Here is a 13,054-nt window from a genome sequence, read left to right on the forward strand (position 1 = left end):
TGAGTATGCTCTGACGGGAGACCGATAAATTCCTGGAATTTACGGGAATCAAAGGATATGGGAGTTGGATGGCGATGCGGAGTTGAGGTCAGAGGTGAACAGCGAGCATACTGAATGGCAATAGTCAAGTAACAAACTCCTACTTGTTTAGTCCTTCCAGTGTAATGAAGGGAAGTCTCTGCATAATATAAACATTATAAGCTTGAAGCTAAGTAGCTCCCATGTGTCTCACCACACTCTGGATGAAGACATTGCTCATCTCAGTCCTAAATGGCCTACCCCTTATCCTTAAACTGGGATTCTTAGTTACGGACTGCCCTGTCATTTGGGACATCCTTCCTGTGTTTAACTTGTCTCATCCTGTTAGAATTTTATCTGTTTCTCGGAGATCTTCTTTAATTCTTCAAAACTTCAGTGAATACAATCCTAGCCAATTGAGTATCTCTTCATATGTCAGTCCTGCCATCCCAGGAATCAGTCTGGTAAACCTTCACTGCACTCCCTCCAGAGCCAGAACATCCTTCCTCAGATAAGAAGACCAAACTGCACATAATACTCCAGGTGTGGTCTCACCAAAGCCCTGCACAATTGCAACAAGATATCCCTGTGCTTGTATTTAAGTCCTCTCACTATGAAGGCCTACAAACGATTTGTCTTCTTCACTGCCTGCCACACTTGTGTGCTTATTTTCAGTGACTGGTGTACAAGAACACCCAGATCTCATTGCACCTCCCCCTTTCCCAATCTATCATCAATCAGATAATGATCTGCCTTCTTGTTTTTGCCACCAAGGTGGACAACCTCACATTTATTCACCTTAGATGTCATCTGCGATATGTTTGCACTCACTGAGCTCATCCTAACCACAATGAAGCATTTCGGAATTCTCCTCCCAGCTCACTCTTCCACTCAGCTTTGTGTCATCTGCAAGCTTGAATATATTCTATTTAGTTCCTTCTTCTAAATCACTTATATTATGAGTAGCTGGAGTCCAAGCATTGATCACCATGGTACCCCACAAGGCACTGCCTGTTACTTGGAAAAATACCCATTTATTCCTACTATTTGTTTCCTGTTTGCTAACAAGTTTTCTATCCATGTCAGGACACTAACCCATGCACTTCTGTTTTGCATGCTAATCTCTTATGTGGGACTTTACTAAAAGCATATGGAAAGTCCACGTAAACTCACTCCCACTCTTTCTAATTCTGGTGCTGTTATCCAAGTGCTCTGCTCTCAAGTTCTTCTAACAGACTCTGGCATTTCCCCACTCACGCTGTCAGGCTAATCAGCCTATAATTTCATTTTCACTCTACTTCCTTTTTAAATGGTGGGGTACATGAGCTATCCTCCAAGACTGCTCCAGAGTCTAAAAAATTCTCAGATGACCACCAATGCATGCAACATTTCTAGGATCACTTCCTTAAATATTCTGGGAAGTAAACTAATAGGCCCTGGGGATTTCTCAGTCTTCAATACCATCAATTTCCCCAACCCCATTCCTCTAGTAATATTGATTTCCTTCAGTTCCTCCCTCTCATCAGGCCCTGTGTGCTTCAATATTTTTGGTCTCATATTTGTCAAGACTGAACAAAAATCTGCCATTCTTTTTGATCCCAGTTAAACTTGTTCTGTTACTGAATGTAAAGGATTTAAATTTGTCTTAATCTTTTTCACCTTGCATAGTTAGAGAAGCTTTTACAATCAGTTTGTATGTTTCCTGCAAGTTTAGTCTTGTATTGTACTCTCCCAATGCCTTCCACCTTCACCTCCCCAAATGAATCCCTTTGCACTCCTTTGTTGAAATCTAAGCTGCTTCCAAACCGCAGGTCTGATGTTATTTGCCTACTTTGTATCCCCCTTCCTTGGATCTTATATTATCTTTAAATTCCGTGTTTGGGCCACGTTTCCCATTTTGTTTTTGTGCCAGCAAAACGCACAATGCTTTGCTTACACAAAAACAAAAAATGATCTAGTAAACACCTATTTGTAAGTGAATGGAGACCACAAGAAATCTCAACACCAATGGGCGAACAATCTTAAAAGGATGTGATCACAACAACTGTCTCAAGGTATTCAGGAAATGCAGGGCAAGAAAGCAAAGGAAGGACACTCGTAATGATTAAGGAGAATATGATAATCCTACTGAGAGGGGTCAAGTGGCAAGACATGACATACAACAGAGGTGTCAATACACTACTGGGAGAATTCTACAGGCAACTAATAAACTGGAAATGATATAAAGCATTACATTTGCAGCGAAATTACACAAAGGTACAAATACTATAGTTATAAAAGGGGACTTTAATTATCCCAATAAAGATGGGGATCAGACCAGAATGGTATGACCCAGGCTGCCTAAAAAGAGAAGATTCAGGTACAGTCAAGGTAGAAGCTCAGGCCAGGAGGCTCATGAAGGTGATTGCTAGGGCAGCCAAATCCAGAGCTACCTGGATGAAAATCATGACAGAGAAGTAGAAAAAGAGCAACTATGACAGATTCAGGTTGATAATGTAAGTGAGAACCAGGCTGAATATAAAAAGTTCAGATGGAAAATAAGAAAATATGCAAGATGTAAAAATAAAGCATGAGGTACAAAACTGGTCAGGACAGACTAATATCAGAGAGCCCAGAAATCTTTTATGGGAAATGAAAACATTAAAAGATTATATTTAAACTGGCAAGCTTCTGGGACCAAATGGGATGCATCCCAAAATTCTGAGTAAAGCAAGAGTGAAATTTGTGGAATTACCTGTCATAATTCTTCTGAGATGCAGGGTTAGTACCAGATAGCTGGAGAATTACAAATGTTACACCCTTGTTCAAGAATGATGTAGGCACAAATAACAGACCAGTCAATTTAATTTCAGTAGTGGGAAAGCTTTTAGGACTAATAACCTGAGATAAAGTAACAATTCCTTGGAAAAGGATGGATTAATTATAGAAAAAATGAATCTGATAAAGACAAATTGCATTAAGATAGCATGATTTGAGTTTTTTTTAATGAGGTAACATAAAGGGTCAATACGTTTAATGTAGTGTAGCCAAAAATCTATGACTGAAAATGGGGTAGGGGTGGGTGAGAGGCAGAAAGAGCTGATTATTGGAGCTTTAGATAGTACAACAGTAGGAAGCTATATATGGTTATCTGCAGTGGCATTTTGTTGCAGCTAATAATCCACGTTCTCACTTGTTAAAGACCCAGTTTATTCATAACGAATTAAGTTTTACATTTATTGATGAAGTTTGGTGGGTGTCCTTTTTGGGCTAAATAACAATAAAAGCAAAGCAATTTCAACATCTTGGTAACACTAGTTGGGATCTTTCATGGAGTCAGGGGACTTGATTCCTCTACCTTCAGGGTAATGAAAGGCCCAAATAGGGAGCTGTATATTTTAATAACCATATAACATAGACACTATTCTACAAGCCTTCCTATTGAGTAGACTATTGTGTTGCAGTTCCTAGCCAAGAAACAGACACCTCCAAAGTTACATTCTCCACACCACCGCCTATCTTTCTCCACCTCCCACTTCCCCATCCCACCCCAGACAAGAACCAGACATAGCTACCAAGCAACCGTGTAGGGAACTGGTGTATCATGTATAGGGAATACTCAAGCCAAGCGGCATAGTCTAGCAAGGAAAGCGCCCAGAAAAGACATTGAGACAGTGACTGCCATAAAACAGGTGCAGCCTACTTCAGGACTTTGCAACGTCTGTATCCTACTCACACTGCTGCTGCGTGCTTGGCGGGAAACCAGGCATGTGAGGCACCATTCCAGACGTACCCGGCTGAGGCTGTCCAGGATGTGACATTGACTGATTCAATTGTCCCAGACCTGCCACTCCGGGGGTACGAGTGGCCATCATCCCACTCGAGCTCCCCGTAGGGCCACCTTGCAAGTTCTGCAAAGCGTTCATTGGATCTAGGAGGGAGGGAAACAGAAAAAAAAACTTCTGTTAAATTCTTTAATGAAAAGCAGATGCCCAAATAAAGATCAGGTAAATCAAAGAATCACAGTGCACAGAAAGCAGCCATTTGGCCCCACTGTGCCAGCGCCAATTCTTTGAAAGAGCTGCCCAAAGAGCCCCAATCCCTGTTCTTTAACAACAATCCTGCAAAGTTTTTCCAACAAGAATTACGCAATTTCCTTTCAAAAGTTACTACTGAATCTGTTTACAAGATAATTTCTAATCAAACTCCTTCTGCAAAAATAATTTCTTCATATCCCCTTTAGCTCTTTTGCCAATGATTTTTACAATGTGTTCCAACATTTTCACTCTATCCACCCATGAACAAAGAAAATTATAGCACAGGAACAGGCCCTTCGGCTCTCCAAGCCTGCGCCGATTCAGATCCTCTACCTAAGCCTGTCACCTATTTTCCAAGGATCTGTATCCCACTGCGCCCTGCCCCTTCATACATCTGTCTAGATACATCTTAAATGAAGCCATCATGCCCGCCTCTACCACCTCTGCTGACAATGCGCTCCAGGCACCCACCACCCTCTGCATAAAGAACTTTCCACGCACATCTCCCTGAAACTTTTTTCCTCTCACCTTGAACCTGTGACCCCTAGTAATTGAGTCCCCCACTCTGGGAAATAGCTTCTTGCTTTTATATTAAAGTTATATTAAAGAGACTCTAGCCATTACTGTCCACTGTCTTCCCCGCTAGGATTCCCTTCCAATCAATTCTAGCCATCTCCTTCCTCATGTCTTTGTAATTATCTTTACTCAATTGTAAAATCTTTATATTGGATCCAGCTTCTCCCTCTCAAATGGCAGGGTGAATGCTATCACTACCCCTCATGGGTTCCTTCACCTTAAACTCCTTAATCAAGTCTGCCTCATTACAAATCATCAAATCCAGAATTGCCTGTGCCCTAGTGGGCTCCACTACTCTTATCTTATAGCATCTCAAAGATATTCCACAAATTCCTTTTCTTGAGATCTGCTGTAAACCTCATTTTCTTAGTCCACCTGTATATTGAAGTTCCCCATAATTATTGTAATAGTGCCTTTCATGCATGCCTTTTCTATTTCCTGATTTATTTTTTTCCCCATTTTCTGATTACTGCTAGAAGGGCAGTGCAGAGGAACCTCGAATATCCAGCATTTGATTCGCCAAATTTTGGATTATCTGAACAAGGTTGCATGGTCCCGATGCTTGGCTACACTTATGTTATCCAGCATTCGATTAACCAAACAAAATACTCCCTGTCTGTGTCCTTCAGATAATCGAGGTTCCTCTGTATATAACTCCCATCTGGGTCTCTTTTTCCCTTTGCAATTTCTCAACTCTACCCATACAGATTCTATGCCTTCTAACTCAATATCACCTACCATCAAATCAATTTCATTTCTTACTAACAAGGCAATCCCATCCCCTGCCCAACCTTTTGATAGGATGGGTATTCATTAGTATTTAGTTCCCAGCCTGATATTCTTGCAGCCACATCTCTATGATACCCACAATATCATATTTATCAATTTCAATCTGCACTACAAGTTCAATTACCTTGTTTGGTATTTATGCATGTATTTAAGTACAACACCCTCAGGTTTGTGCTGAGTGCCCCCCTTCTCATAGTTGTCCCCTCATCTGCCATGCCTGAACTTAGATTCTTGACCCTTTCCTATAATTCTGGAAACTTTAATAACTTCTGCTGAGCCGTGCCCTTTCTGTAATATGGACATAATAAATGTGTACAACACTCCTGGTGAGTTCTAACCAAAACTCAATATCAGCTTGACACATCTCTATTTGTTAATCTTTTTGCTCTATTTATATGGTTTGTTTCTTTATGGTGTTACTATATTGCTAACCTTTTTTGCAAGGTTGGTGAAGGTTTGTAGCTCAGATTGAGTTTAGGGTGTAGGTTTGATATCCAGACGTGTCATTACCTGGCTAAGTAACATCATCAGTGGCGACCTCCAAGTGAAGCGAAGCTGTTGCCTCCTGCTTTCTATTTATATGTTTGTCCTAGATGGGGTTCCTGGGGTTTGTGGTGATGTCATTTCCTGTTTGTTTTCTGAGGGGTTGATAGATGGTATCTAGATCTATGTATTTGTTTATGGCACTGTGGTTGGAGTGCCAGGCCTCTAGGAATTCTCTGGCATGTCTTTGCTTAGCCTGTCCCAGGATAGATGTGTTGTCCCAGTCGAAATGGTGTTTTTTTTTATTCGTGTGTAGGGCTACGAGGGAGAGAGGATCATGTCTTTTTGTGGCTAGCTGGTGTTTGTGTATCCTGTTGGCTAACTTTCTTCCTGTTTGTCCTACGTAGTGTTTGTGGCAGTTCTTGCATGGAATTTTGTAGATGACATTGGTTTTGTCCATGGGTTGTACTGGGTCTTTTAAGTTTGTTCGTTTTTGTTCGAGTGTGTTGGTGGGTTTGTGTGCTACTAGGATTCCAAGGGGTCTTAGTAGTCTGACTATCATTTCTGAAACTTTTTTGATGTATGGTAAGGTGGTTAGGGTTTCTGGCTGCGTTTGGTCTGCTTGTCATGGTTCGTTCTTGAGGAATCTGCGCACCGAATGATTTGAATATCCGTTCTTCTCGAATACGTTGTATAGGTGGTTCTCCTCTGTGTTCCAAAGTTCGTCTGTGCTGCAGTATGTGGTGGCTTGTTGGAATAGTGTTCTGATACAGCTTCTTTTGTGTGTGTTGGGATGGTTGCTGGTGTAGTTAAGTATTTGGTCAGTGTTTGTCGGTTTTCTGTATACGCAGGTTTGTAGTTCTCCGTTGTCCTTTCTTTCGACTGTGACGTCCAGGAATGCGAGTTTGTTGTCGGTTTCTTCCTCCTTGGTGAACTTTATGCCTGTGAGGGTGTTGTTGATGATGTTAAATGTCTCTTCTATCTTGTTTCGTTTTGTGATGACAAAGGTGTCATCTACATTGCTAACCTGTTAATAAAATCCAGTGATTTGTGTATCTGCATCTTCCTGGTGCTCTAAGCCATTTCAGGTTACTTTTATTTGGGACCTCCATATTCTTCTACCAACATGTCTCATCATTTATGACTGTAACAATTCACTCTGCAAATTCATTCATGTCATCTTTGATATTTTGAAGTTTTCCTCAGTACTGACTCAAAATCAAACTGATTTTGCTCACAATATTGAAATGGTACTTCCAATTGCTGAGTCTTAAGTTGTTTATGTTAGCAGTGAATTATATTAGTTGCAACACCAATCTTGTCACATTTTGCAGTTGAATAACTACTTTTAACCTCAATATTCTGCTTTCTGTCTTGTAGAAATTTTGCTATTCATTCTGAGACACATCTTCTGACTCTGCACAAACTGACTTGAGTGACAAGTCTTCTGTGTGGTACCTTACCAAAGGTGATTTGAAAATCCAAAAGTGTGTTGTGGGCTGCATTATGCCAGTTTGCTCTTTCAGCTATTTATTCAAAGAATGCAATAAGGTAGTTCAAGCATGACCTTCTCTTTTGAAATTATGCTGACTACTCTTCATTATATTTTTAGTTTCTAGATGCTATTATAAACATCATTAAAGGTGCCATTATCGCTCCTATCACTAATATTAAATGAATTTAGTTAAAAATCACACAACACCAGGTTATAGTCCAACAGGTTCAATAGGAGGCACACTAGATTTCGGAGCGACGCTCCTTCATCAGGTGAAACTGGGGGGCTCGATCGTAACTCAGAATTTATAGCAAAAAATTTGCAGTGCGATGTAACTGAAATTATACATTGAAAAATTGATTGTCTGTTAAGCCTTTCATCTGTTAGAATACAGTGATAGTTTCACTTCTTTCATGTGTAAATCACAAAACCCTTTTTTTTAAAAGTTGCATTCGCGGGTTAGCTGTTAACAATGGTGATAGCTAGACAATATGTTGAAGGTGTTAGCCCCCTGTGTTCTCACGGATACAGGTACACACAGACGCGCACACAGGCACCCACACACACACTCCCACATGCACCCCCTCACAGACTTAAGATACTCTGCACTCACTGCACGCGCACGCACACACACACACATTCTCACACTCATAACCCCACCCCAGACAGACAGACAGACAGACACACACACACACACAGACAAAGACCCACATGCACACATATATTTTGTGTGGTGAATTTGTACTTGCAGAGTTACATTGCACTTTGCTCAAAAACTGCATACATTTATATAGAACTCTGAGCTCAAAAACTGCATGAATTTATATAAAACTCTGTTATCTCACTTCTTAGATTAGAACCAATCTAAACATCAGGTCATAGACAGAGAACACAGGGGGCTAACACCTTCTACATATTGTCTAACTATCACCATTGTTAACAGCTAACCCGAGAATGCAACTTTTAAAAAAAAGGGTTTTGTGATTTACACATGAAAGAAGTGAAACTATCACTGCATTCTAACAGATGAAAGGCTTAACAGACAATCAATTTTTCAATGTATAATTTCAATTACATCACACTGTAAATTTTTGCTATAAATTCTGTGTTACGATCGAGCCCTCCACAATCACCTGATGAAGGAGCGTTGCTCTGAAAGCTAGTGTGCTTCCAAATAAACCTGTTGGACTATAACCTGGTGTTGTGTGATTTTTAACTTTGCACACCCCAGTCCAACACCGGCATCTCCAAATCGTTAAATGAATTGGTCCATAAGATCAGGGAACTGTTCTATTTCCTCTTACTAATAGGAACAGCAGTATCTCTCTGGCATTACAGAGGAATCTCGATTATCTGGTATTCGATTTTCTAAGGATCGGATTACCAGCAAGATCACAAGGTTCCCAATGCTTGGCTAAACTATGTTATCTGGCATTCAATTGTCTGGAATTCAATTAACCAAATGAAATACTCCCTGCCCGTGTCCTTTGGATAATCAAGGTTCCTCTGTGTTTCCTTTTCTAATGGATTTTTCCTTTATTCAAATACAATCTGATAGCTCTTCCCCAACTTGTGCTTGATATGTGTAGAAGCAATTCATGCAGACCAAGGATTTTATCCTTCTTATCTTTAACCGGTTTATCAATACAAATTTTTAAAAAAATTAATTCCTGAGGTGTAGACGTCACTGGCTAGTCCAGCATTTATTGACTCTTTGAACAATTAAGAATCACTTTGCTGTGGGTCTGAAGTGACATATAGGTCAGGTCAGGTAACTTTCAGCCATGATGGGATTCAAACCCTAAGCAAATTTTAAATTCAGTAAAGAAGTTCAGTACAAACTAGCCGAATGCATAAAAGCGCATCTGGAAATCTGCCAACCTTACCTGCTCTGCTCTACATGTGATTCCAGACCCAGGAATGTGGTTGACTCTTAACTGCCATCTGTGCAAATAGGGATGGGTAATAAACACTGGCCCAGCCAGGGAAGTTCACAATCCAGGAATGAATTTTTAAAAAGCACAGTTCCTTCACAGTCATTAGGTCAAAATCATGCACTCGTTCTGAATAATACACTGAAGATACCTACACTACATGGAATAGAGCAGTCCAAGAAGGTGGCTCATCACCACCTTTGCAAATATAATTAGGGATAAGCAACAAATTTTGGTCTTGCTAGCAACACCTGCACCCAAGATTGAAGACAAAAGTCAGCGGAGTGACCCAGGGACCCTGCCATTGTAGCAGCCAGCTGTGAATGGGAATGGAAAATTAAATGAACATCAACAAGAGATTCCCTGATGGAGGAGCCCTGCACATCAGCCCAAAAGGTATTTTTTCCCGACGGCAAGTCTAAAGGTGTTCAATGCCTTCCCGGATGCTCCAACTCCACTTCGGACAGTCTTGGGCCAGAGATTCCCAGGAGTCAGTGGGAATGCCGCACTTCACCTGTGAGGCTTTGAGGACATCCCTGAAGGACTTCTTCTACCCACCTGCCGCTCACCTGCCATTTCGAAGCCTGGAATACAGCACCTGCTGGGAGGGTCATGTCGGTCAGGCATACGACATGTTCAGCCAAATATAGCAGATCAAGGGTGGGCAGTGGCTTGATGCGGGGATAGGTGGCCTAGTCGTGGATGCTGGTGTTGGTGCATTTTTCTTCCACTGGATTCGCAGGATCTTGTGCAGGTAGCATAGGTGGTATTGCTCCAGTGCCTTTAGGTATCTGCTGTAGACAGTCCACTTCTCAGAACCATATAGAAGGGCTACAACCACTCCTATAAATTATAACCTTGCTGTTGATCTTGAATGCTCTTTTCCACAGGCATTTGAAGGCTGCGTTTGCACACTGGAAGCAATGCTGGATCTCTTCATCAATAGCTACTTCAGCCAACAGGATACTCCCAAGGTACGGAAGTGGTCAGCATTCTCAAAGGCCTCCCCATGGACCTTGATGATTGGGGATTTGCTCCACAATGCCAGGCCAGGACCTTTTCTTGCAGATGTTCAGGGTGAGGCCCATGCTCTCATATGCCTCTGTAAAGGTGCAAACGTCTGGAGTACGTCCTCAGAGATTGCACATACATAAACATCATCACAAACTGCAGCTCAATGACACTGGTTGGGGTGACTTTGGCTTTGGCTTGAAGGCAGCACTGGTTGAATAATGTCCCACTGATTCTGTAATCTATCTGCACTCCACCAGGTGAAGCATTGCAGCGAGGTAGATCAAGGACAGTGTTGGGGTTATGACACAGCTCTGCTTGACAACTGTCTGATCAGGGAATGGGTTAGTGGTGGAGACATTTGTCATTACCACAACTTCCATATCATGAAACAGGCAAAGGATGGTGACAAATTTTAAAGTGCAACCAAAGCAGAAAAGAACGCTCTAATGTGCAATATGGTGTCAAAGGCTTTTGTAAAATCAGAGGCGGCCATGTACAGGGATGGATTCTTTTCTCTGCATTTCTCCTGCAGCTGTCACATAGTGAAAATTATGCCCACTATATGCCCCCCACCCAATGAGTCATGAGGAGTTCAACCACAGGGAGGAGACAGTTGAGGAGGACCTTGGGCGATGGCTTTTCCTACAGTCAACAGCAGGAAGATTCCCCTGTAGCTACCACAGTCAGACCTGTTCCCTCTTTTGAAAATTCTCACAACTGTGCGTTCTCAGAGCTATCCCAGGATGTTCTCCTCCTTTCAGATAAGGCAGACAAGGGCATGTAGCTGCAGCAGGAGCTCTTTGCTTCTGCACTTCAGTGCCTCAGTGGGAATACCATCTGCTCCAGCAGCCTTGTTGCCCCTGAGCTGGCAGACATTCTTTGCTATTTTGTGAAAGGTTGGAATATTGCAGACCTCACAGCATGTAGGACGCGATCAAGAACACTTGGGTCAATGGCAGAGTCCTGGTTTCTGAAGTGTTCCCCAGTGTTTTTTGATAGTTTTGTTATCTTTGATAAGAATCACTCTATCCTTGGCCATCCGTGACATGCTGCCTTGCATGTTTGGTCCGTATGTGGTCTTGACGGCATGTTACGGTTGTCGGCCACTTGTTGAGCCTCCAGTGTTTTCTCCACCCATCACTTTATTTTTATGCCACGAGTTTGATTTTGTACCTTTGCTTTTAGTCGCCTGTAGGCCTACTTTTCTCTGAGTGTGGCTGCTGTTTTACACTCAGAATTGCCATGCGCTTCTGGCTTAATGACCTCATGATCATTCTCATTAAACCAGTCTTGTTGTTTCCTGGTTGGGTGGCCAACCAAGTTTTTACAGGCATTTATAATGGCCAATTTAAGGACAAACAGAAACTGTTGGGATCTCAAGACACGGTGTTGCCAAGGGTCACTAAGTATGTGGAGAGGAATTGATTATATGAGGCTATTTTATCCAGGTTTTTAAATGCCTCGATGCTGACTTTTTTTTCAGCACTGCTTATGTTGTCTCCATTGTTGTGGGGCTATATAAATATTGATCCTGCCTCAGATCAGGCAATGGTCCACTCCAGCTATCATCAACTCTGTCGTGACTGATGTGATTTTAACGTTTTTCTGATCCCTCAATCTGACAATGATGTAGTTCAGGAGGTGGCAGTGTTTGGAGTGGGGGTGCTGCCACATTGTCTTACATTTGTTCCTTTGGTGGAATGGTGTGTTGGTGATTAGGAGGTCGTATTCGTGGTACTTGGTCAGAAGAATACCGTTGGAGTTTTGCTTCCCAACTCCCTCTTTCCCAATTATATCGCCCAAAGGTCTGCACTTTTGCCAGCAGGTGCTGAAATCACCAAGGATGATTAGGTTGTCTGCTGCAGGGACACGAGAGAGATTGGTTAAGGCTGGAGTAGATTTCCTCCTTGTCCTCGGCTGCTACCTCGAGCATTAGTGTACATGCACTGAATATTGTGACATACTGGCTCTGAGCAAGGGTGAATCAGAGTGTCGTGAGGTATTTACCTATCCCCAGGGGAGGGAGTCTTTGGGCTGGTTCTCCAGTTCGCTTTTGGTAGCAAAAGTTGTCTCCATGGATGCTGCACTCTTCTTCGGCCTTGCCTTTCCAGAAAAAGGTGCAGCTATCACCTTGCTCTCTGTACTATCCTTCCCCTGCCTGGCAGGTTCACTCAGGGCAACAATGTCAACATCATAGTGCCTGAGTTCCCCAGCAATGATGGCAGTGTGGCACTCCGGTCTGTCACTGGCAAGACTGTCCATAAGGGTCCTGACATTCCGATCCTAAGGGTGCTGAAGGTGCCTGTGTGGGAATTGTTTTGACATGGTGAAACTGTTGCACACCAGTTACCACACAAGCTTAGCAGGGTATGGTCTTGGTCCAGGGGTGAGGGAGTTCCAAGATATTTGGAGGCAGACACTGCTGTTTGGTCTTAGATTGTCTGTGTTGGAGTTCGGACAAATAGTTCAGAGCTGGGCGGCACATCATGTTGGGTTAGTGCAAAGTCTAAGCTGAGGACAGTACAGGTCATTCTGGTATTTCAGACATGTTTCAGCAACACAAACTGGCTACAAAGCAATTGACGAATTATGGATGCTGTTTGGATAACACAAACTTTCTACTGAATGGGTATAGTCATTTCCTAAAGCAATCTTCTACAGCACGATTTTCTATAGTGCAGGGTAACAGAGGAACACTACTGCTGTATTATACAGAATGCACTGTAGGA

General features: G+C 42.2%; 1 protein-coding gene across 4 annotated transcripts in view; it reads right to left on the reverse strand.

Annotated features, from left to right (window-relative positions):
- The window catches only part of med15 (mediator complex subunit 15), a 159,164-nt gene that overhangs the window by 117,866 nt on the left and 28,244 nt on the right, over positions 1-13,054 (reverse strand). For 2 of the 4 annotated variants that reach the window (XM_072587002.1, XM_072587000.1), the window contains exon 5: positions 3,734-3,928. The exons of 1 other annotated variant lie outside the window; for it this stretch is intronic. In XM_072587002.1, the coding sequence (XP_072443103.1) occupies positions 3,734-3,928 (195 nt within the window). The remainder of the gene's footprint in view (positions 1-3,733; positions 3,929-13,054) is intronic. One more of the 4 variants, XM_072587001.1, reaches the window with a different exon arrangement.

This window comes from Chiloscyllium punctatum, chromosome 17, assembly GCF_047496795.1.
Source record: "Chiloscyllium punctatum isolate Juve2018m chromosome 17, sChiPun1.3, whole genome shotgun sequence".
Classification (NCBI taxonomy): domain Eukaryota; kingdom Metazoa; phylum Chordata; class Chondrichthyes; order Orectolobiformes; family Hemiscylliidae; genus Chiloscyllium; species Chiloscyllium punctatum.